General features: G+C 39.0%; 1 protein-coding gene across 4 annotated transcripts in view; it reads right to left on the bottom strand.

The window, feature by feature from the left end:
* The window catches only part of Pls3 (plastin 3), a 109,005-nt gene that overhangs the window by 43,647 nt on the left and 40,746 nt on the right, over positions 1–24,612 (bottom strand). For all 4 annotated transcript variants that reach the window (XM_045140603.1, XM_004659111.3, XM_045140604.1 and 1 more), the window contains exon 2: positions 6,677–6,757. In XM_045140603.1, the coding sequence (XP_044996538.1) occupies positions 6,677–6,749 (73 nt within the window). In that variant the 5' untranslated portion in view covers positions 6,750–6,757. The remainder of the gene's footprint in view (positions 1–6,676; positions 6,758–24,612) is intronic.

The raw sequence follows: 24,612 nt of genomic DNA, 5'->3' as shown, positions 1-24,612 counted from the left end.
TAGCCAGATGGCATAGTGAAAAAGCTCTAGCTAATGCACTTTTAAAAAAAAACAAATATTCTTTTCTTTTTTTGGTTAATTTTTATTTATTTATTTGAGAGTGACAGACAGAGAGAGAAGGAGGCATACACACACACACACACACACACACACACACACACACACACACACAGAGAGAGAGAGAGAGAGAGAGAGAGAGAGAGAGAGAATGGGCGCACCAGGGCTTCCAGCCACTGCAAACAAACTCCAGATGCGTGTGCCCCTTGTGTATCTGGCTAACATGGGTCATGGGGAATTGAGCCTCGAACCTGGGTCCTTAGGCTTCAGAGGCAAGCACTTAACTGCTAAGCCATCTCTCCAGCCTAGTTAATGTACTTTTTAGTCAGGATATAGCATTTATAGGGTCTTACAGACAGTAGCAGGCCCTTAATTTGTTGCGTAGTCAAGGCTAGCCTTGAACTTCAGATCTTCCAGTCTGTATTTGTCATGTACTGGGATTATAGACATTCACCACCATTCCTATATTCATTCATTCATTCAGTTTGGTGGTTTTTGTGGTGCTAAAGATGAGTCCAGGGATTCATGCATGCAAGTCAAAGGCTCTACAGAGACCCGTAGTTTATTTCATTAATTTTTTTTTTTTTTGTGGTAGGGTCTGGCTGTAGCCCAGTCTGGCCTGGAATTCAATAGTCTCAGGCTAGCCTCAAATTTAATTCACAGAGATCTTCCTACCTCTGCCTCCCCAGTGCTGGGATTAAAGGCATGTACCAACACTCCAGGCTTCCATAGTTTATTTTATTTATTGATTTATTTTTTTCTTTGAGGTAGGGTTTTACTCTAGCCCAACTGACCTGGAATTCACTATGTACTCTCAGGGTGGCCTCCAACTCACGGCAATCCTCCTACCTCTGCCTCCCGAGTGCTGGGATTAAAGGAGTGTGCCACCATGCCCAGCCCATAGTTTATTTTAAAGGCATAGTTCAACAAATGTGCACTGGTGTAATTTTATCCAATACTGAAATAAATTGGACTAAACCACCATATTTTTTGAGGCATCATTATGATGTGGTTTCTATATAGTAGAGAATACCAAGTTATTGGAAACAACTCAACTTCCTGGGATGAGAGAAATCTGGTATAGCTACATTCACTGCAACCAAAGTTTTTTTGGCTTCATTTGGTATGCAACCTCAAACGAATACACCCACACTATTCCTAGTCATTTAAGATGCCCTATTATTCTTACATTTCAAAAGTACCCAATTCCATGTTTTAAAAAAGTTTACTACACTTGGAAGACAGAGGTAGGAGGATCGTTGTGACTTTGAGGCCACCCTGAGACTCCATAGTGAATTCCAGGTCAGCCTGGTCTAGAGTGAGACCCTACCTCGAAAAAACAAAACAAAACAAAACAAAAAGTTTACTAGAATATGCTTAGGCGAAAAAAGTAATTTTTTAAGGAAGTATTTGCAGGATGGAAGGAATACTGAAAAGATTTGTTACATGCATTTGTACTTGTGGCAAGGAGTAATTAAAAATTGACGTCAGAGCCGGGCGTGGTGGCGCACTCCTTTAATCCCAGCACTCGGGAGGCAGAGGTAGGAGGATTGCCATGAGTTCGAGGCCACCCTGAGACTACATAGTGAGTTCCAGGTCAGCCTGAGATAAAGTGAGACCCTACTTCGAAAAACCAAAAAATAAAAATAAAAAATAAATTAAGTCTTAGAATGTAAATGACATTCTTTTGCTAGTAAATATTAACTTCCTAAGTGAAATATATATGTATGCTTGTGTTTCAGAGACAGGATCTTCCTATCTAGCTTGGGCTATCCTGGAACTCTTGTCATCAATCCTTTTGCTTCAGCCACTCAAGTACTAGGATTAGAGTACTGAGATTACAGGCATGCACCATCATGCCAAGTTTTCCTCCTTTTAGAAAGAAACTATGCAGGATGTCAACATTTAAATTAAAACAGACACAGTCTGCAGTGTGGGGGGAGCAAAGGTTTCCGCTGTCTCAGGGGGAAATACTGGAGAAGTTGGTGGGAAAATTAAAATAATTACATGAGAATGGAGCTTAAAACTAAGCAGGTGCAGAAAGTGAGTGAAAGGAGAACTTTGAATCCTAATACTCAAGTTTTGAAGCATTATTAATTGATTGAACAAAACCTGTGATTAGTGGTAATTACAGAGATTTTTATCCACACACTGTGATTTTGCTGAATTTCTAAGGAGGTAATCAAGGCTATTATTATTAACAGAAGGCGAAAATCATATAATGATTTCCATATTTTGGCACAATTGAACTGAGACAAAGTAGTCTTTTCTACTCCCCCTACCCCACAAATTAGGAAACACTCATCCTTGAGAGGAAAATAAGTCATAGTGCCTTTTAATAAATAAGGAGTAACTGAATGAAAAAAAAAAATCTACAACACCTTTGACAGTTGCCTGAGGGATCTAGAAGAAATAACAGCTAAAATCTACAAAAGTGTGTTTCTTTTAAAAAGAAAATCAGAAGATTCAGCTGGACTTCAGTGAGTATAGTATACACAATACTATACACAATCCATGTATTAATGAGCGGCAGTATAATGGCCAAAAATCTTTTAAGAATAATTCCTTCACAATAAAGATTTTTCATAATAATGACTTTTAAAAGAAATCTTTTATATATTTATTTGAGACAGAGAGAGAGAGGAAAGGAGAAGAGGCAGATAGAGAGAATGGGCACACCACGGCATTCATCTGCTATAAGGGAACTCCACATGCATAAGCAACCTTGTGCATTTGGCTTACGAGGGTCCTGGGGAAGCAAACCTAGATCCTATGTCTTTGCAGGCAAGCACCTTAACCACCAAGCAATCTTCTCCAGCCCTATAAAGATGTTTTGAATGTACAGTTGATAATGACAAAATCCCAGTATATCAAAAGACTGTGTATAGCTCCTTAAGATTCAGTCAATTAAATATTTACTGAGAACCTAAACTGCGCAACACTATGCTAGATATTGAGGAGAATACGAAAGAATAATTTCTGAACAGACAGAAATCTGAGACTCCGGAATTCTTAGTGACAGCATGCATGTTAGCGGAGTATATGTAGAGACCCAGGCCTGGTGGGGGATTCAGTAAGACTCATTGTCCAGTCTCCTACTTTGGAAAGCTATTTGCCTACTCGAATCTCTACTGAGCAATAGTTCCACAGTGACTCTTTTTTGTAGTCAAACTTTCAATTGATCCTCCACTGCAATTTAATACTTTTTCCCTCTAAGGAGATAATTGGTCAACCATCTTTTTGTCATTATGCATTAACAGAGCAGTTAAGTTCTTTAACTGATAAAAGTACTTAAAAGTTCCATATTGAAATCCATCCTTAGTTTGCTTTAATTTAAAAAAATATATTTTATTTATTTATCTAAGAGACAGAGACACACACACACACACAGAGAGAGAGAGAGAGAGAGACAGAGAGACAGAGAGACAGAGAGACAGAGAGAAAGATAGAGAGAATGGACACACCAGGGCCTCTAGCCACTGCAAATGAACTCCAGACACATGAGCCCAGTTTGCTTTAATTTTAAAGAAACACTGCACATTAATAATTTCCAAGGTAGGGCTGGAGAGATGGCTTAGCGGTTAAGCGCTTGCCTGTGAAGCCTAAGGACCCCGGTTCGAGGCTCGGTTCCCCAGGTCCCACGTTAGCCAGATGCACAAGGGGGCGCACGCGTCTGGAGTTCGTTTGCAGAGGCTGGAAGCCCTGGCGCGCCCATTCTCTCTCTCTCCCTCTATCTGTCTTTCTCTCTGTCTGTCGCTCTCAAATAAATAAAAGAAAATTTAAAAAATATTAAAAAAATAATTTCCAAGGTGCTACACAATAGGATAGGGCCATATTTACTTCAGGAAGCTAGGCATGGGACATTAAACAATTGGAGCATCCAGATATCATGGCCTCTACTCCAATTTTATTAATAAAGAAACAAACTAAGCTGCTCCCAACACGGAATGATGAATGTAAATGAAAGGTAAACCTTAAAGAGAATGCAATATTAAAACAATTATGATAAGAATAATTACAAATATTTAACAAGTCAAACCTACCACTTATGACCAAGAATTCATAATATCAGTGTATGTACCAGTCTTCTTATATTGAGTTGTATCTATAGCTAGGTAATTGGCTGTTGTTTTTTTTTTTTTAAAAAAAACTACGCACATAAAATTGTGTTAAGATTTAGGACTTAAAAGTGTGGTTGGGAGTTATTATTTTACCAAAGTCATGTTGTCACTACTAAATGCCTTTATAGAAAAAAATGGAAGATGGGTTGAGGACGTAGCTCAGTGTGTAGAATGCTTGCTTAGCAGGCCTGAAGCCCTGGGTTCAATCGTCAGTATTGCATAAACAGGGCATGGTAGCATATTCTTATAATACCAGCACTTCAGTGTGGAGGCAGAGGAATTAGAAGTTCAAGATCATCCGTGGCTACATGAGGAGTTCAAGGCCAGCATGATCTATATGAAATTCTGTCTCTAAAAATGGGGGGCCTGAGGTAGGGGAAGAGTATGAGATGGCTCAGTGGATGAAGCACTTGCTGTGCAAGTATGAGTACCTGAGCCTGTATCCTCAGAACCCACAAGAGGCTAGATACCACAGTGTAATCCCAGGGTGTCTACGACAAAAAGAGAGGCAGAGGCAGAGATTCCCTGGAAGCTTGTGGGTCAGCTAGCCTGGGAAATGCAGGGGTGAACAACAAGGGTCCTCTCTCAAGCAAAGGGAGAGGTGAGGACACATCTGAGTTGCCCTTTGACTCATGGACTATGACATGTGTGTGCTCACACTCACACATACAGACCCACATGCAAAAAATTAATAAATAAAAGGGGAATGAAGACATGTATCAGTCTTTCCTTTCCATTTTTCCATTCACTGCAAACGAACTCCAGATGCGTGCGCCCCCTTGTGCATCTGGCTGACGTGGGTCCTGGGGAATCAAGCCTCAAACCAGGGTCCTTAGGCGTCACAGGCAAGCGCTTAACCGCTAAGCCATCTCTCCAGCCCAACATTAATGGGATTTTTAGCACAGGTATAAATGAGAATAAATCTGATTGAAATAATAAATCATTAAGATGCAAATTTACTCCCTTTAGGTTAGGAGATACCAAACAATAATAATCCACCTCAGTAAACTCATGTGATGATATATATATATATATATATATATATATATATATATAAATATATAAATATATACATATATATATATATATATATATATATATATATATATATATATATATATATATTTCTTGTTTCTCTTTATCTTCTACAGACAGACTTGGCCTTAACATTGAAATCTGGAATGTAAACACTATACATAGCTGCTCAAGTGTCTGGCATGTGATAGGATTTTGAAAGATAAACCAAGCCAGGCCTGGTGGTACAGGCCTATAATCCCAAGTAGTGGGGAGGCTGGAGCAGAAGGATCATAAATTCAAGGACTGCCTGGGCTACAAAATAAGTGAAAGTCCAGACTGAGCAACTTGGAGGCCATGTGTCAAAAAAAAAATGGTTGTGGATATAGCAAGCTCAGGGGTAGGACATTTGCCTATGCATGAGGCACTGGGCTTAATTCATAGCTTAGCAAAACAGAGAAGCAAAAACAGCATAGCATCTTACATGTCTTTGCATCTTACATTGATGATGTAATTTCACTTCTTGTAAGAAGGTGGAACCTTCAGTATTATTCAAAGGCAAAGAAGATTCAAGAAAAGGACCATAAGGGCAAGCTAATTCAGGAGGGTAACCAGACGTGATGGCACATGCCTGTAATCCCAACATTCAGAGGTTAAAACAGGACTACAAGTAACTCAAAGTTAGCCTGGGCTACAGAGAGAAAGACATGTTGCAACAGATAACCAAAAGACGTTAACAGGGATGGAGGGGCGGCTCAGTAGTTAAAGGTGCTTGCTTATAACTCCTGACTGCCTGGGTTTGATTCCCCAGTGCCCACATAAAGCTAGATACACAAAATGCTTCCGGAATTTGTTTGCAACGACAGGAGGCCCTGGTGTACACATTACCCCCTCTTTCTTTTCCTCTCAAATAAATATATTGAAAAAAAAAACAAAGCAGCAACAAAAACATAGGAAGGATAAAATTCCATTTAATATCCTAATATTTTCAGGTCACATATCCCTTGAAGAATATAGTAAAAGATCCCAACACTCATCTCAGGAAAAGATGATACTCAAAATACAGTAATAGCACAATATGTGTCATCAAAATTTCAGAAGCCACTATCACCTCTATTAAATGGCTGGGATCCTGGGCTAAAAAATCTTAGCCATGTCAAATACTAGATATAATCAGACATAATACAATCAAATTATAAGTATATATTCAGCAACTTCATCTATCTTTTTGTTTGGTTTGGTTTGGCATATGGTTTTAGAAGACAATCTCACTACATAGTCCACACTGGCCTCAATCTCAAGATCCTCCTTTAGTCTCCCGCATGCTAGAATTATAGGCGTGTGTAACCAAAGCAAATCTAGCCCATATATTTTAACTGCCTTCCCTTAAGGCTCATGATTAACCATTTATATAATATTTTAGAGAATAAATACGAGCTCAAATAAGCTATCTTTCCTATAGCGATAGCACAAAAAGTACTCACCAACTTTTGCAAAGGCCTCTTTGAGCTCATCAAGCTCATCTTTGGATATTTGAGTGGTCGCCATCTCATCCATTTAAAGATCTAGAGAGGAAGCAAAAGGTTTCAGACTCAATAAAAACAAGTTTGTGGTGAACACGAACTATCAATGCTCTTGCTAAGTTCCCATTTTGGGACACACTAAGTTTAAAGGCAAAGTACTAAACCATTCTGGCCATATGTGTACCTGCACCCATGTTAAAGACAATAAATGAAAAGTCCTCATTTATCAAGTTATTTATTAAAGAACACTTCTGAACTTTACTTTTAAGGACAAAATCTTAAACTACATTCAAAGTGTACAAGGAAAGGCAAAGAATGGAAGCTAGCAACCAAAAATAGGGGCATGACAGAAATGCTTGGTTCCATGTGCAGTCTGAAGACCAAAATCACCAGGTCAATGAGTCATGTGAGATATCAATTTCCCATGAAGCCACTTTCATAAGCATCCAATGAAAACACTGATTTCAAATAGCATACTGACACCTATCAACCCTTCCCATTGAAAACGGAATAAAGAGGAAACAAAGCATTTGGTTTTGATGTAGAAGTCACGTGTACATAACTTATAAGATTATCCGAGTTTACACATTTTTCAATTCTGGGCCTAATTGATAGATTTATCAAATAAAACAGGAATTGGTAATGTAGAGCTGGTTGGCCAAAACTGGACCATTGATGAATTGTCATGGTCCCCAAGAAAATTTTGTTTTTTTACAGAAAACAATATGGCGATTAGTGCTGATCACAGAGCACATTAGCTTTAAATCCCAATTAAATGAAATATCCCAGAAAATTCTGTCTTTTTGCCAGACTTGAATTAAAATGTTATGCTGAAATGACACCAAATATTATTTTCCAACTTTACATGTAACATTTGCAATTTCAATCTTTACAAAAACTTTGCTGTTGGCTTAGCAGTTAAGGCACTTGTCTTTGAAGCTGAAGGACCTAGGTTTGATTCCCCAGAGCCCACATAAGCCAGATTCACAAGATGGCACATGCATTTGGATTTCATTTGCAGTAGCTAGAGGCCCTGGTGTGCCCATTTTCTATCTGTCACTTTCTCTCTGTCTTAAATACATGAATACATACATAAATAAATAAAAACTTTGCTGGCCCTGATATTGATGAATGAGTTCGAGATCACAAGGGATAATCTTCAAATACAAACCTATTAAAAATTCTTGGACAAACGAAAATGAACACATTTGCCCAGTGACATTTTTTTCTTGCTTTCATTATTTCTCTCCTTTAATTTTTAGAGAGATTTTACTTTTACAGGAGATTTAAGTTCATAGAAAAATTTAGCAGAAAGTATAGTTGCCATTTGTTCCCATATACATAACTTTCCTCTTTTTTTAATCAACATCCCACATCAACCTCATCAATTATCACCTGTAATAACACATCATTATCAGTATGTCTTTAATTTATATTAGGATTCACTCTTGGTAGTATAAATTCTATGGATTTGAATAAATGTATACTGCTTACATATTTAGCATTATAGTATCATACAGTGTACTTTCACTGTCCTAAATGTATGACCTTTGCAAAAAACAGTGTTCTAAATGTTAAATTTCACAAAGTAAAAATGTTATCATTAATCTCTATTTGTCAATTTAACAATGTTTAGGATTACCATGGAAATATATCATTAATCTCTATTTGTCAATTTAACAAGGTTTAGGATTACCATGGAAATATATCTCTTGGCATGTCTTTAAGGGATTTTCTAGATAAGATTAATTGAGGCTGAATGACACACCCAACTTTGGGTGGCATCATTCCATGGGCTGGGAGCCCTAAATTGTATAAAAAGGAAAAGCTACAGGCTACAGGTCTGCACACTACTGACTAGCTGTCATGGTGCTGGAAAGACCTATGTAACCTGTTGGAGGAGAAAAGTCATCAATGTTTTTTTTTTTTTTTAATTTATTTAATTGAGAATGACAGACACAGAGAGAAAGACAGATAGAGGGAGAGAGAGAGAATGGGCGCGCCAGGGCTTCCAGCCTCTGCAAACGAACTCCAGACGCGTGCGCCCCCCTGTGCATCTGGCTAACGTGGGACCTGGGGAAGCGAGCCTTGAACCGGGGTCCTTAGGCTTCACAGGCAAGCGCTTAACCGCTAAGCCATCTCTCCAGCCTTCATCAATGTTCTTAACAAGCAGTGGACCCTGCAAGCTTACCAGACAGGCCAAATGTATCAACCAACTGCTCTCTGATTGGACTTGAGGCCTTCTTCATGGAAGGGAATTCCTGCATAGTATTGAAAACCTACATGCTGAGGAGGTCATAAGCCCTAGGGGAAAAATCTACTACTTTCGTCTGGCTAAATGGATATATTATGATTACCAAACTACCTTTGAAACACTTGTGTTTATGGCCATATATTAATGCTACTGTCACTTGTGGGTAGAGAAGCTTCTATTCTCAGATGATAGTGACTACTGGAAGACTCAAAAGTCATCAAAGTACTGAGAAGAAGTGACAGTGGAGTGTTCAGCACTAAGTGAACCATCTCTGTCACACCCTCCAAGGCTCAGGGACCATTGTGGCACAAGTGGTGGAAAGAATGTAAGAGCCAAAAGAAGGGAAGGCATGCTTTGCAATACTGTCTTTTAGACACAAGTGGCTGTGGCATTCCTGACCTTACAGTGGCTAGCCCTACCTACATAAGATCAAAATCATAGGAATCGCTCCGCCCCTCAAAAAAACCCCAATGACATAAGAATCACAGAGGGACTATTTGGAAAGAAGAAACAGTTCAATGGAGGGGGCACAGAAGAGGGGGAACAAAGAGGGTGGAGTAGGGGATTATTTATGATCAGGGTACATTGTGTATGGAGGTTGTCAATAATGTCAATAAAATTATGAAAAGGAGAAAGCTAGCTGAGCACTAGCATTGGTCGCTTGCTACTTTCTCCCAGCTGACGTGAAGATGTGTTACAGGGTCCTGGCCATGTGTGCTATGCTTTCCCTCATCATAATGTACACAGCCCCTAGAAACTCCAAGACATAAGTAAACCTTTCCTTCCTTCAGCTGCTTCTGATTGGATATTGTGTCCCAGCAATGAGAAAGTAAACACTACATTAACAAATAAAACCACTGCGCTCTTTACATACACACATACATTCCTTTTAGACATTGTTTTAAAAAGCAATAAATTGCTATGCGTGGTGGCACATGCAAATAATTCTAGCACTTGCGAGGGGGGAGGTAAGAGGATCATACATTCAAGTAATCCATAGCTACATAGCACGTTCCAGTCCAGACTGGGCTGCATGCTATCTCTCAAACGAAAGCAAAGAATCATTTCTCAAATCAAAAAACAAATTATTCATCAACCCATTTCTTTCTCTCTCTCTCTCTCTCTCTTCTTTTTGGTTTTCTAAGGTAGGGTCTCACTCTAGCTCAGGCTGACCTGGAATTCACTATGTAGTCTCAGGGTGGCTTCGAACTCTCGGTGATCCTCCTACCTCTGCCTCCTGAGTGCTGGGATTCATTTCTCTCTTTATTTTGCCAATAAGCACAATACTTAGAAGTGAAGTAGACAGGGTATGGTGAAGGTGTGTGCTCAAAAGACAACAGGCCATACCTGTCTTTTTCACAACATGGATATTAATTTCTAGAATTTATCACATTTTCAGGCACATGGTAAGGCAGTCAACAAACATGTACTTTACAAGCAGAGAGATAGCTCAGTTTATAAAATGCTTGCCCTGAAATCATGAGGACCAGAGTTCCATTTCAAGAACTTGTATTTTAAAAGCCAGTCATGGTGGCACAAATTTGTAATCCCAGCAATGGGGACACAGAGACAGGCAGATCCTTGGAGCTCACAAGTGAGCCAGTGTAATCTCAGTAGGCAAGTTGTAGGCCAGTGACAGACCCTGTTTCAAAAAATGTGGATAGGATTGGAGAGATGGCTTAGTTGTTAAGGTGCTTACCTGTGTAGCCTAAAGACCCAAGTTTGATTCCCCAATACCCTTGTAAGGCAGATGCATAAGGTGGGGCTGAAGGTGCGGCTGAAAGTTCTGGTGTGCTCTCTCTCTCTCTTTCTCAAATAAATAAATAAATATAATATTAAAAAATTAAAAATGTGGATAATTTTCCTGAGGGTGACGTGCAAGTTTGTCCTCTGATTCCTATCGTCACATGAACTACGTGTACCTGCACACACATCCACACAACATAAAAACCCACCTATATTTTACTATACAGATACATGCCAAACACATCAGATAACTTCATATTTTAATTGCTTGAACTTTTGTAACAGCTGTATAAGGCAAATCATCTTATCCCCGTTTTTCTTAGTAGATGATTGGGTCATCAGGATCACGAGACTAGAGTTTAATTCAGATTTCTCAAATGCTAAATAATATTTTAAAATATTTATTTGTTTATGAGAGAGGGAGAGATAATGGGCATGTCAGGACCTCTAGCCACTACAAATGGACTCCAGATGCATATGTCCCCTTGTGATGTGCATCTGGTTTATGTGGGTCCTGGGAAATTGAACTGAGGTCCTTTGGCTTTGCAGGCAAACTTCTTATCTGCTAACCCATCCCTCCAGCCCATAAAGAAGATTTTTTTTAGAATAAATATTTTTATTTATTTGATAGAGAAAGGGAGAGAGGATAGGCATGCCAGATCCTCTTGCCACTGCAAATGAATTACTGTTGCATGTGTTAGTTTATGCATCTGGTTTTACATGGGTACTAGAGATAAAAGTCCAGACTGACAGACTCTGCAGGCAAATGCCTTTAATTGCTCAGCCATCTCTCCAGACCCCTAGACCAAATTTTAAGTGACCATATGATTATATAAGCTAAAATTTGTGTATAATTCAAAAGATGGAAGATAGACTATTGTTCTTTTTTTGTTTTTTTTGAGGTAGGGTCTCATTCTGGCTCAGGCTGATCTGGAATTAACTATGTAGTCTCAGGGTGACCTCAAACTCACGGTGATCCTCCCATCTCTGCCTCTCGAGTGCTGGGATTAAAGGCATGTGCCACACACCTAGCTGGTAGATAGACATTTTTAGAAAAGCAATAAAATAAATCCTACTGTGGATCATAAGGAAGATATCTTCCTCTCTTAAACCTTGCTAGGATACCATCACATTACCCATGTCAAGTTAAGAAAATAAAAACATCTTATCTGTTCCAAAAATTTCCTTACCTATGTTATAAAAATGTTAGCCAGGTGTGGTAGTACATACCTTTAATCCCAGAAGTTCAGAGGCAGAGGTAAGAGGACTGCCATGAGTTTGAGGCCACCCTGAGACTACATAGTAAATTTGGGGTAGCTTGAGCTAAAGTGAGACCCTACCTCAAAAAACCAAATGAAAAAAGTCCCTAGAGATAGACAATGTCTCCAGAGATTGACTAAGTAAAACACCTTTCAGGAGTCTTGAAAGACTTGAAAGGGCTGGACACAAGTCTGATGATAGGAGTTCAGACCCCTAGTACCCATATAAAGCCCAACACAATGTGGCCCAAGTGTCTATAATCTAAACACATCTATGGTGATGGTAGCAGATCCAGGAGAACCCCAAAGGTGGCAGACCAGCTAGTCTCATGAAGGGGAGGGTCTTGGGGATGTAGCCAAGTGGAGAACCACATGGGCAAGGCCTTGGAATTGATTCCCAGCACAGAGAAAAAAAAAGAGGTCCAACATCCCTAGGTTCTCCTCTGGCCTCCATATGCATGCACTATCATATGCACATGGACACACACACACACACACACACACACACACACACGTACGAATATGAACACACAAGTATTATTAATTTTAATACACACACACACACACACACACACATATGTATGTGTGTGTGTGTGTGTGTGTGTGTGGTTTTTTGAGGTAGGGTCTCACTGTAGCTCAGGCTGACCTGGAAGTCACTATGTAGCCTCAGGGTGGCCTTGAACTCATGGCAATCCTCCTACCTTTGCCTCACCAGTGCTGGGATTAAAGGCGTGTGCCACCACACCTAGCTCAAGATTTTTAAAAATTCAAAAGTTAAGAGATAACCTTGTAGTAGTAATTGTAAAAATATTCTATATCACTAGGATGATGTTTAATACTATCTATTATAATACACCATAGGATTTATCATAATTTCATGTATACATATTTTCAACAATCCTATTTTTGTTTTATTTCATTACATTTTAAGACAATGCTGCAATTCCTGGCCCTGTCTGTCCTGGAAATTAATATGTAGACCAGACTGGCTTTGAACTTTCAGTGATTCTCCTGCTTCTGCCTTCTCAGTGTTGATGTTATGGACTTTTGCTACCGTGCACAGCCAATCATGATTTCAATGCAAAATTATTACATGCCATGAATTATATGATGTAGAACAATTTACAGAAAGCTTGAAAGTGTGAACACAGAATCATAATCTTACTTAAAGTTATTTGTTATATTTCTTTCTGTTACTTGATTATGCAGTTCTTAAGCTTGAACTTTGTAGATGACAATGTCGTGATGTCATGTCAAAAGGCTGGACACACCTGAAAGAGGTTTGATCTCTATGTCTCAAAGTCCTTTCGAGTTTAGGTCAGTAATAATTTCAAAATATGTGAGTAAAAAAAATCCAACCAATAAGAAAACCCTACACAACTGATTTTGGTCATGGACTGCCACATCACTTCTTATAAAATAAAAGTAAACTAGAAACGTTTTGTGGATATAAACCATCCCAGCTCTTCATCCTTATTCTAGATCACCAGGAATCTGATCAAATCTTTCTGTCTCCTTTCTCCATTCTATAGGAAGCAGGACTGAATAGGGTAAAAATCATTCCCTCCCTTCTTCATACCCCCCACCAACATTCCATTCACCCTCATTTCTATCCTCACTCCACATTGTAAGGATCTTTTATCATCCAAGCTCCTGCTTTCAAAGAATTTACAATCTGGAGGAGGCAAACATGCTAATAATAGCAGTACAGCACAAAATGTATTAGTGGCTACAATAAAATGTAAGCATATACATTACTATTAGTAGGCTAAAGGCCCTACAGACTTTAAGGTTCAGTTCCTTCAAAAGGAGGCCAGGGATGCTTAGATCTCCGAGAAATAATTTTAAGTTACTAGTTTAATCCCAAAAATTAATTCAATGCATTAAAGTATTTTCTAGCTTCGTATTTCTGTCTTTAGGTTTTTAACTTAGGATTTTAATTTAGAGGAGACAGTCTGCAGCCCACCTAAATACGAATAAAGATTCTAAGTCAAACAAAGAAAGCAAAGGCAAACAAAAAGGAATTGGAAGCTGCACGTTGACTTATACTTGTCATCCCAGTACTTAGCGGCGGCTGAGACAGTAGGACTGAAAATTCCAGTTCAGTCTGGAATAGATAGTGAAATCCTGACTCAAAACAAACTACTGGGAAATGACTCAGCTAAAGTCAAAGTTATTTATTGTTCAAAGTATGAATTTAGTTATGAGAGAGATGGGCATGCCAGGGCCCCTTGCTGCTGAAAATTAAATCCAGACTCATGGGTAATTTTGTATGTCTGGCTTTAAATGGGTACTGGAAATTCAAACCCAGTCCTTCAGGCTTTACAAGCAAGTGCTTTTAGCTGCTGAGTCGTCTCTGAAGCCCTGAGTTATTTTATTTAGTAGAATACTTCCAACCCTACTAAGTGAAATTTACAAGTCTCACAGTATGTTCTCTGATGATAAGAACCAGAATTCCTACCCGGTGTGGTGGGTACATGCTATAAAACCAGCACCTGTGAAGTGGAGGAAAGCGGACCCATAGCTTAAGGTCATTCTTGGCTATACAAGTTCAAGGCCACTGTGGGCTACATGAGACGCTCTCTCAAAAACAATCACATTTTCTTGCCGGGCGTGGTAGCGCACGCCTATAATCCCAGCACTTGGGAGGCACAGGTAGGAGGATCGCCGTGAGTTCAAGGCCACCCTGAGACTACAGAGTTAATTCCAGGTCAGCCTGGACCAGAGTGAGACCCTACCTCGAAAAACCAAAAAAACAAAAAAAAAAACAAACCAAAAACAAACAAACAAACAACAACAACAAAAAACCCCCCAAAACCAATCACATTTCCTAAATTTGAATTTCATCTGAATCTTCAAGTTATTTTATGTAGACGTTTAGCCACAAATTTAAAGACACATTTGTCATGAAGACTACTTGTGGGTGTTGGGCGTGGTGGCACACATTTGTCATCCAGCACCTGAGAAGCATAGGCAAGAGGAACTAGTACAAGTTTGAGGCCAGTCTGCTCTACAGGTGAGTTCCAAGCCAGTCAGGGCAACCGTCAGACCCTGTCTCAAAGAAACAAAGCCAAATACAACAAAATGTCTACTCCTGGGTATTTGATAGTGTCTTTAAAGAAATTAAGCAACAAAGTACTATGTTGGGAAAAAAGCACATTTGGACATGACTGCAGATTTCTTTTCACTGTGTAGAGCAGTGTCTTCAATGTTTCATACTATTAATTGATAATTGCAAATGAACTATTTGTCATATAAATTGGCCCTAAATTTGAAGATGGTAAACAATGAACGGTAGCATTGAATATTTTTATTAGCATATATTTATTGTCAAAATGATAGGTTTAGTACAGATTTTCAAATATTAAAACCTTACAATTTAAAAGAGTAGCAGCTCTATTCCCCCTCGCGGGACATTGTACTAGAGGGCCTTTTTTTCTTCCTCAAAGCAACAAAATATCCCAGGCTAGCTCATAAGTGAAGCATAAATGTGATTACGTCCTATGAACACTTCATTGAATCCAGAGTACTAGAGCCAAACTTTGTTCCCAACCCAAGGATGTGGTGTGTTGTAAAGGAAAAACAATGGCCATTTCTCAGTACTCTGGTCTTGCTGTTTCCTAACAGTAGGTCCACGAGCAAGTTTACTTAATCTCCCTGAGCCTCAGCTTCTATTTTGAAAATAGCAATAATAATACGTATTTCCTTAGAGTCTTCATGAAGATTAAAGATGACACTTATAAAGGCATAGTGTCAACTGTAGAGCATTATACAGCCACGTAAAATCCTCCATGAAAGAACGTGGGACACATTTAACTACCTAAGTAATTGTGAGAGCCTATATAAATATTAGGCATTACTTTTACTAAGAGCCTTCTAAATGGGATACATGAAAAGTTGTCTCAGCTCCCCTATAATTACTGACTACAGAATATAACAGGCCTCCCTCATATATAAAAATTACAAGCCTTTATTCAAAGTAATGTAATAAGGATGGGCCTAAACAAAACCTGTCAGCCACATTTTACCCATGACTCAATTTGATTCTTTCATAAGGGTAGCTTCTATAACACAGAACATAAGGTGCAGGAAGGCAATATGTTTTTTTTAAAAAATAATTTCAGTTTAAGTATCTCAAAATTGTTCACAGCTTGCCAATACTGTCACATCCTTCCTAATCTGCACATTTTCTCTTGAGCAATGCAAAATGCAAGGTAAATTGATAAAATCCAAACTTAATTCCAGTTTTATCATGTATGGTTGACAGGTGAAAAGAAAGGCTAACTTGTAACTATGTCTCTCCTTTCTTCCCAGTCTGTCTTTATACAAAAGTCAACTTTATTTATATAACATGAGAGAGAGCTGATATTCAAAGATACAGAAATATGCTTATCATCATTTCAATTTGACAAAGCAAAATACTAGTCAAAAATAAAACCTCCAAGTCTCTAGCTTTTTTGTGGAGTGCTGTGGCTACAAAGCACTTTGATCTGATTTTGCTGTTTTCTTTTTCCCTAGCTTCCTATGCCTGCCTCCTCTGTACAGAGAAAGTGGGAGGAGGGCGGGGAAGCAAGCTGGAGCTCTCCCTAAGCATCTAAGACAGGAAAGGAGATTGTCAACTAAGGGACTGAAACAAAAGCTAGCTAAACCTTGTTTGTTTGTTTGTTTGTTCTTTTCATAAAAGGATATGATGTACAACTGGGTATGAATTCAGGGCGTCACCCGTAGAAGAATCTTATGCCTATGAAGTCATCCCTAATTACAGCGTTTGACTAACAATACAGCAATTATGAAACCACTCCACTGGCTCATTTAACTATACATAAACCCTGAACACAAGAATGTTTGCTGAGAATGATGTACCTACAACTACCTGAAACTATTACTCAAATTCTGAAGGCATTGGAGGGAGAAAAGGAGGGGTTCCTGTTTTCATTTCTTAAGGCACATCCCTTAGGAATGTACTTACGAGTATGTGTCATTCAGTACGAAGTCAGGGTCAGGGTGGTAGGGAGGGTGTCACGTTCAGGGACTCCTCTGTGGATAATCAATTTGGATTAGGAGCTTTACATTTTTTCCCCTGAGACTGACATGGCAATAAAATACATGGCTGCCCTTGTAGCTCAGTGGCCGGGCAGTTGTCTACCAAGTGCCCCAGGTTTCATTCCCAGCACAGCAGGACGAAAGAAAGAAAACAAGAGAGGAAGGGATGCTCATCAGACTTGCTTCCTGGCCACTGGCAAATGGAATTGGGAAGGAGAAGTTGATCAATTAAATTAGGGCCTGGGCAAGACATACTTAAAACTCATGAAGAAAGCAACAACGAGTGAGTTACACAGGGAAGAATGCATTATTTCAACTCTAAAAAGTGTGTGTATGTGGGCCCAACCACATAGCCACCATTGTACGTGAACAATTCAAGGGTGGGAAACAAAAAGGAGTATTATTTGTCATCTTCTTCCATTCCAAATAGACAGTGCCTTGGAACACCCACACTTTACACACCTGCCTGTACCAACAGAAACTGCCAGCCTGCCTCCTCCTTAGGTTAGTCAATAGCACTAGCCTCGAGATCAGATGGGCGTGCAACATTCTATGGGCTAAAGCTCATCTACTCCTTATTACGATTACTCAAGCTCCAATGCCATGTTTCCTAATGACTTTAGAAGATTTCAACTTGCACATTAGTCCATTTACTCATTTCTACTTACAAGACCTTCATTGATGACTTACTATGTGCTAAGCACTGTGTTGGATGTTGAAAACATAGACAAGTAAGGAACCAAAAGCCCCTTTACTCCAGAGGAACTACTGTCTGGGGGAGGATAGATGGGGAAAATATATCATAATAAAGCTATACTGAATGGTGGGTGTCAGGGAACATTGTTTTTCCCCCGGGAATGCAATGTGAACTTTGTCTCAGAGCTCAGGAAGGAATTTCTCAGGTAGACAGACATTTTACTGGTGACCCTGTTCTAGGGTCAGACTCAGAAAGAGAAGATGGTATCTGGAGATGCAGAAAGACAGGGTGGCTGGTTTTTTTTTTTCTTTCTTTCTTTGCCTAGGATTACCCACAGACAATTCTAGAAGATCAGAGTGCAACTCAGATGTCACCAAGGGACAAGGATGATTCAATTGACTATACTTCCATTGTTTTGCTTGTGTCAATGCTATAAACCAAACCCAAGGCTTCATTCATGCTAGCAAATGTTCTACCACTGACTCAACATCACCCCATTCTCCTTCCTGCCATACCACTTTCAACTTTCCCATTTTCCTTGGTCTCCAAGCAAATACATCTGAAACTACTGTTTGCCTATAAGGCTTGTTCTTTACAGATGACTTTGCCAATAATGCTCTGGAATATCCTTGAAATTCATCTATCATAGCTCTTTTATTGTTTCAGGTCTGGTCTACTGCACACATTTTGTCTGATTTGTTTATAATCACTTTCTGTCCCTCTCCTTCCCTTTTTATCTCAGTCATGATATGTAGCTCAGGCTGGCTTTGAACTTGCTATCGTTATTCCTCTGTCTCCAGGGTACTGAGATTAAATGGCATGCATCATCATGCCCAGCTAACATGTATACTTTTTTAAATTTGGAAAATATAGTCACCCAAAGAGTAACATTCAATTCTCTTACACAAAGCTCTTTGATGGAAGTGACCATATCTCATTCTTTCCCATACACCCATTCTTTATGACAGTGGTTGAACAGAGTAGGTATTAATAAAGTTATAATAATACATCTTTATGAAGATTTTTTGGTATGTGAATGTGCCTATTCATGTGTGTGAGTATGGGTACCTTTATGGCACAGTGCACATGTAGATATCCACAGACACCTGTCGCATGGTGGGCCTCACCCTGCACGTTGTTTGAGGAAGGGTTTTACGTTCACCTCTGCAATCACCAGTCTAGCTGGCCCATGAGCTTCTGGTGGATTCTCCTGTCTCCACCTCCCTTTTCAACACCAGAGGGCTGAAATTATAGAAACTAGCACTTCAATAGGGATCCAAACTCAGGTATTCCCCAGTCCTTTGTCAGTGTTAATTTTAGCTGCTAACAGTTACAGAGGATTTATATACATTATGGAAGTTACTTCTTGTGGAAAAAAAATTCTCTATTTGCCTGGTTATATTCTCATTTTACAGAGAACAAAGGGGTTCAGAAAAGCTAAGTCACTTCAAAGTTCATAGAGCTATAAAAAGGCAGACCAAATCTCCAACCTAGGCCAGCACTCCCAACAATTATCCTATGTAACTTCTTCAACAGTATACTGGGTGAATTTACTTCCCCCTAGATTTATTGGCACAGAAATATAATTATTCATTAGTGTGTTCTTCATAGCTTGGACATGCATTCTATTCTCAGTAATTATGTTTTGAATTAAGAATGTTCCTCAACTAATAACCACAACCATTTGATTATGCCTGTCCCAAAATTCAGTAAGCTGTAATTTCTTGTGCCTAAATTAATTGCTTCAGATCTGCTTGATATTTCAGGTCATCTAGCATCATCTTACTTAGCCACACCTATGTAGTTTTACCTTTCTTTCAACATCTCCTCTACATGGCTTTTCTTGTTATTTACTTATTTATTTTTTTTGGAGACACAGTCTCACTGTGTAACCCGGGCTTGCCTGGAACTCCTCTTGCTTCAGCCTCCCCAGTAAGCACATGTGCACCATGCCCAGCTTTGAGCATGCTGTTTTGATCACAAGTCTCCTTCAGAATATATCCTATTAACTCCAAAGATGGTAATCAACTTTTGTTTGACCCTGCCCTCTTCTTCTATCCCTCTTTCCCACAAGGTCTTCTCTCTACATGTAGTTCTTACTCTTGGCTCTTTCCTTTTTTACTCTGCCAACCTAAATTATATGTGCACTTCAGGATTCTACAGAAGCCTCCTCACCTCTCAAAGCTTATTTCCCAATGACTCTATCTTTTTCTGAACTTTCTTCAATTCCCAAATAATTTAGTATCTTACCACAAATTTAGCAACTTAATTCAACATCCAGAGATCACAGAAAGGACAACATGAAAGGTATTTATTTTTTGAGAAAGTCTCATGTAGCCCAGGCTGGCTTCAAGGATGACCTTGAACTTCTAATCTTCTTGCCTCCACCTCCTGAGTGCTGAGATTACAGTTTAGGTAACGACACTAACCTTATGCAGTGTTGGGGGGATTGAACCCAGAGCACCCTGCATGCTAGGCCGGCGCTCCACCAACTGAGCTAAATCCCTAGACTGGATTCTCTAACATTATTACCTAAATTGGATTGGGGGGAGAAAAAAAAAAGTATCTGGAGTACTTAAGTGACTTTGCCCAAACCACAGAGCTGTGTAGCAACTGTAAATTTTAAAGACTGTATGGGAAGAGAAATAATCAACTGTTTCAATGATAAAAACAAAAATACTAGATCTCTGGGCTCATGCCCAGTTCAGCCGATTTAATAGCTAGAGAGAAATAAGAACAGCTGGTATAGCTGACACTAACTTGTTCCCTATTACTGCAAAGACAAAGGATCCACTTACACCTTAACTGAAACAACAAATAGTGTATGTAACTGTAGAAAACATAAGGAATGTGCACAACAGGTTCAGCAAAGAATATATATATATATATAGTTCTAATAAGTTCTTTCTCCAAAACATTGGGACACAATTGATTTTGAACATAAAACATCTGTATTTTGAAAACAAGTACACAGGGGCTGTAGGTGTAGCTAAGTGTTATAAACCAAACCCTGGGTTTGAGCATCAATAGAAAAAATAAAATAATAAATAAGGGAAAACTAAACAAATGCTTCTCTTGCAGGACATCTACTGCTATATCTGACAAGCTTCTATGTCACCGTATCACATACACATTGCTTAACTTCAGCCTCTTAAATGCTAAGAGCTGTGAATAATCACTCCTACCGTAAAACTCAGTATTACTATGAATATAACCAAACACTCAAATTTCTATGTGATCATTTTAAAAAATATATTTAAAAATTTTTAATTTTTTTAAAGAATTCTGTTGTTTGTGAGACTTTTCTCAAGCAGCAAGAGGTTTGGAGTGTTAATAGCTTAAGAGGCTATAGATATATCATTTTCTTTTTTAAAAATTTTTTTGTGTTTATTTATTTATTTGAAAGTGACAGAGAAAGAGGGAGAGAGAGAGAGAGAGAGAGAGAGAGAGAGAGAGAGAGAGAGAGAGAGAGAGAGAAAATGGGCATGTCAGGGCCTCCAGCCACTGCAAATGAACTCCAGACGCATGTGCCCCTTTGTGCATCTGGCTAATGTGGGACCTGGGGAATTGAGCCTAGAACCAGGGTCCTTAGGCTTCACAGGCAAGCGCACTTAACCACTAAGCCATCTCCCCAGCCCTATAAATATATCATTTTCATTCAATGCTTTGAAAGTCAAAGGAGGGCAGTGTGAAACCCCAAATGCCCTCACATTTGTCTTAGGCTCCTAGTCTTGAAAAGTTAGAAAAGGTTAATGAATGAAGAAATGGTGATTTGTTTTGCTGTTCACTAATTGCAGCATATCAACTTTATTAAAAATTGCATAGGGTTTGGGAGATGGTTTAGCAGTTTAAGGCACTTGCTTGCAAAGCCTGGTGGTCCAGGTTCAATGCAAAAGTTCCAACATAAAGCCAATACACAAAGTGGCCCATGCATCTGCAGTTAATTTCCAGTGGCAAGAGGGCCTGGTGCTCAGCTTTTTCTCTCTTTCTGCTTATAAATAAATAAATAAATAAATAAATACATACAGTTTTAAAAATTGTTTTAAAAACACAACAGGTTCTCATGTAACCTAGCCTGACCTCAAACTAACTATATAACCGAGAAAAACTCTGAATTTCTGATCTTCCCACTTCTACCAGGAATACCATGGCTGGTTTATGTTATGCTAAAGAATCACCCAAGTGAGGGCTTCATGTATGTTAGGCAAGCACTCTATCAAGCCCCTCACCACCACAAAGATTTTTGCTGTCAATGCAGACAATAAATTCCTACTAAGACAAATTTCAACATATAAGACAGACTTTGTTCAGCTTTGTTATCTTCTAAGCCTAGATCTTATGGTAATTCTATCAGGTATTTCAGCTGTACATTGTAAAACTAAATGGAAGACCTTTTTGGACACGTGGAATAAAAGTGACAGCCTTTTCTCTTTAGGTGTTGTAATTGAAGCTGCTTGTATTGTACAATATTGGGAGCTGGACAGCAAGGCAATGGACTGATGGAACATAAAATAGGATATATTCAGAAACTATCCTTCTATGATTTATTTTGGCTAAAATAATATACAAGCCAGCCTGTTGGAGGTGGAGTATAATTTTGGCTATTTGGGAGGCTAAGGCAGGAGGACCACAAGTTCATTGCCAGCCTGAACGATTTAGCAAGACCATACATGAAAACAAAAAGCTAAAAAAAGGGCTAGGGATATGGTTCAGGGGTATTCTGCTTGTTGAGCATGTACAATCCTCAGTACCAAAAATAAAAACAAGTAAATGAATGAAAAGGAAACTGCTTAGAAGTGATGGTATATGAAGACAAATCATGCCTGATAATATTCATGGACACTTGGTAAGGTAACCTGAAAAACCTTCTATGACAAAATATGATTTCAATTCTAAATCAATTGAGAAATAAACTGTGGGAAGACTCTTACTGAAGGCTAATTCTACCCTTTGCTCCACCACACGTACTTACCACTAACTGCAATTCTAAAAACAACATTTCATTTTATTCATTTATTTACAAGGGGGTGGGAAGGATAGATGTGCCATGGCTTCTTGCCAGTGTAAATGAACTTCAGATGCATGTGTCATTTTATGCATCTGGCTTTACATAGTTACTGGGGAGTCGAACCTGGGCCATCTAGCTTCGTAAGTGTCTTTAACTACTGAGCCAAGGGATGGCTATTCTTTGCAGTCATGATAAGCTATCCAAGCCCTCTTTCTACTTTAATACAGGCAACCAATCCAGGCATCTTTTTTTGTTGTTTGGTTATTTTTATTTATTTATTTGAGAGCGATAGACAGAGAGATAAAGAGGCAGATAGAGAGAGACAGAGAATAGACACGCCAGGGCTTCTAACCACTGCAAACGAATTCCACGTGTGCCTCCTGGTGCATCTGGCTAATGTGGGACCTGGGGAATCGAGCCTCAAACCAGGGTCCTTAGGCTTCACAGGCAAGCGCTTAACCGCTAAGCCATCTCTCCAGCCCATATCCAGACATCTTAAATTTTCTTTTTCTTTTGAGACAGGGTCTCATGTGAATAAAATGAGTGGCAGGCGATCTAGAAATCTCATGTAGTTTAAAAAATGCAGGGCTGGAGAGATGGCTTAGTGGTTAAAGAGCTTGCCTGCAAAGCCTAAGGACCCAGGTTCGACTTCCCAGAATCCATGTAAGCTAGATGCACATGGTAGCAGATGCATCTGGAGTTCATTTTCAGTGGCTGGAGGCCCTAGCATGTTTTTTTTCTCTCTCTTTCACTCTCTCCGTCTTCTCTCTCTCTCTCTGATAAATATAAATTTTTTTAAAATTAAAAAAAGTATATCCTTGAGTGGGGCATAGTTGCACCTGCCTATAATCACAGAACTTGAGAGATTAAGGGATGAAGAAGGTGGGTTTGAGGCTATCATGAGCTAAATAGACAGTTTGAAGACAGTCTGGGCTATATAGGGAAGCACTATCTAAAAAAGAAATGAGGGCTGGAGAGATGGCTTAGCGGTTAAGCGCTTGCCTGTGAAGCCTAAGGACCCCAGTTTGAGGCTCGGTTCCCCAGGTCCCACGTTAGCCAGATGCACAAGGGGGCGCACGCGTCTGGAGTTCGTTTGCAGAGGCTGGAAGCCCTGGCGCGCCCATTCTCAATCTCTCTCTCTTGCTCTCTCTCTTTCTCTCTCTCTCTGTCACTCTCAAATAAATGAATAAAAAATGAACAAAAAAAATTTAAAAAAAATAAAATAAAAAAGAAATGAAAAGAAACACACACACACAAAAACAAGAACAAAACTAGACTAGGCAAACACAAGGCATAAATTAGTGGTTGGATTCTTTGAGTGCTTCTCTAGCACGCATAAAGTGATGGATACAATCCTCACAATCCCCAACACAAATAGTAAATAAATGAATAAATAAATACACTATTAAACAAAACTGTGAACAAAACTTGTCAGAACATAATAAAACTCTCACATTCTTCACATGCAATTGGCCTGTTGTCATGCTTTACTTATCTACTCTGGTTTCATACTCCAAGACACTACAAAACTCTTCAAGATGTTTGCAATCTATGTTTTGACTCTAGCTGAAAGTCAAACAGAGAAGAGGTTTAGAAACCGTTCTTACTGGCAGCAATTCTGGCATTTTACCTTTACAATAAAACACGTCAGGCACAGATCATGTATGGACAGGCCCATCACTTGTAGAGGACTGTAAATGCTTACAAATAAACATAAGTTGCCCCAAGCTAAAACTATACTTATTTAAATCTTGTGTTATGAATACCTTTAATACAAAAAAATAAAGCAGTACAACATCTTTAAACCTATCACTGATTCTACATTTATCAGGATTTACGCAACCATTCTTCCGTATAAAAACTTTTTTTAAATTATTTATTTATTTATTT

The sequence above is a fragment of the Jaculus jaculus genome, chromosome X (genome assembly GCF_020740685.1).
Source record: "Jaculus jaculus isolate mJacJac1 chromosome X, mJacJac1.mat.Y.cur, whole genome shotgun sequence".
Taxonomy (NCBI): domain Eukaryota; kingdom Metazoa; phylum Chordata; class Mammalia; order Rodentia; family Dipodidae; genus Jaculus; species Jaculus jaculus.
The sequence above is the reverse complement of the archived record's forward strand: the minus strand, read 5'-3'. Positions and strand labels throughout refer to the sequence as shown.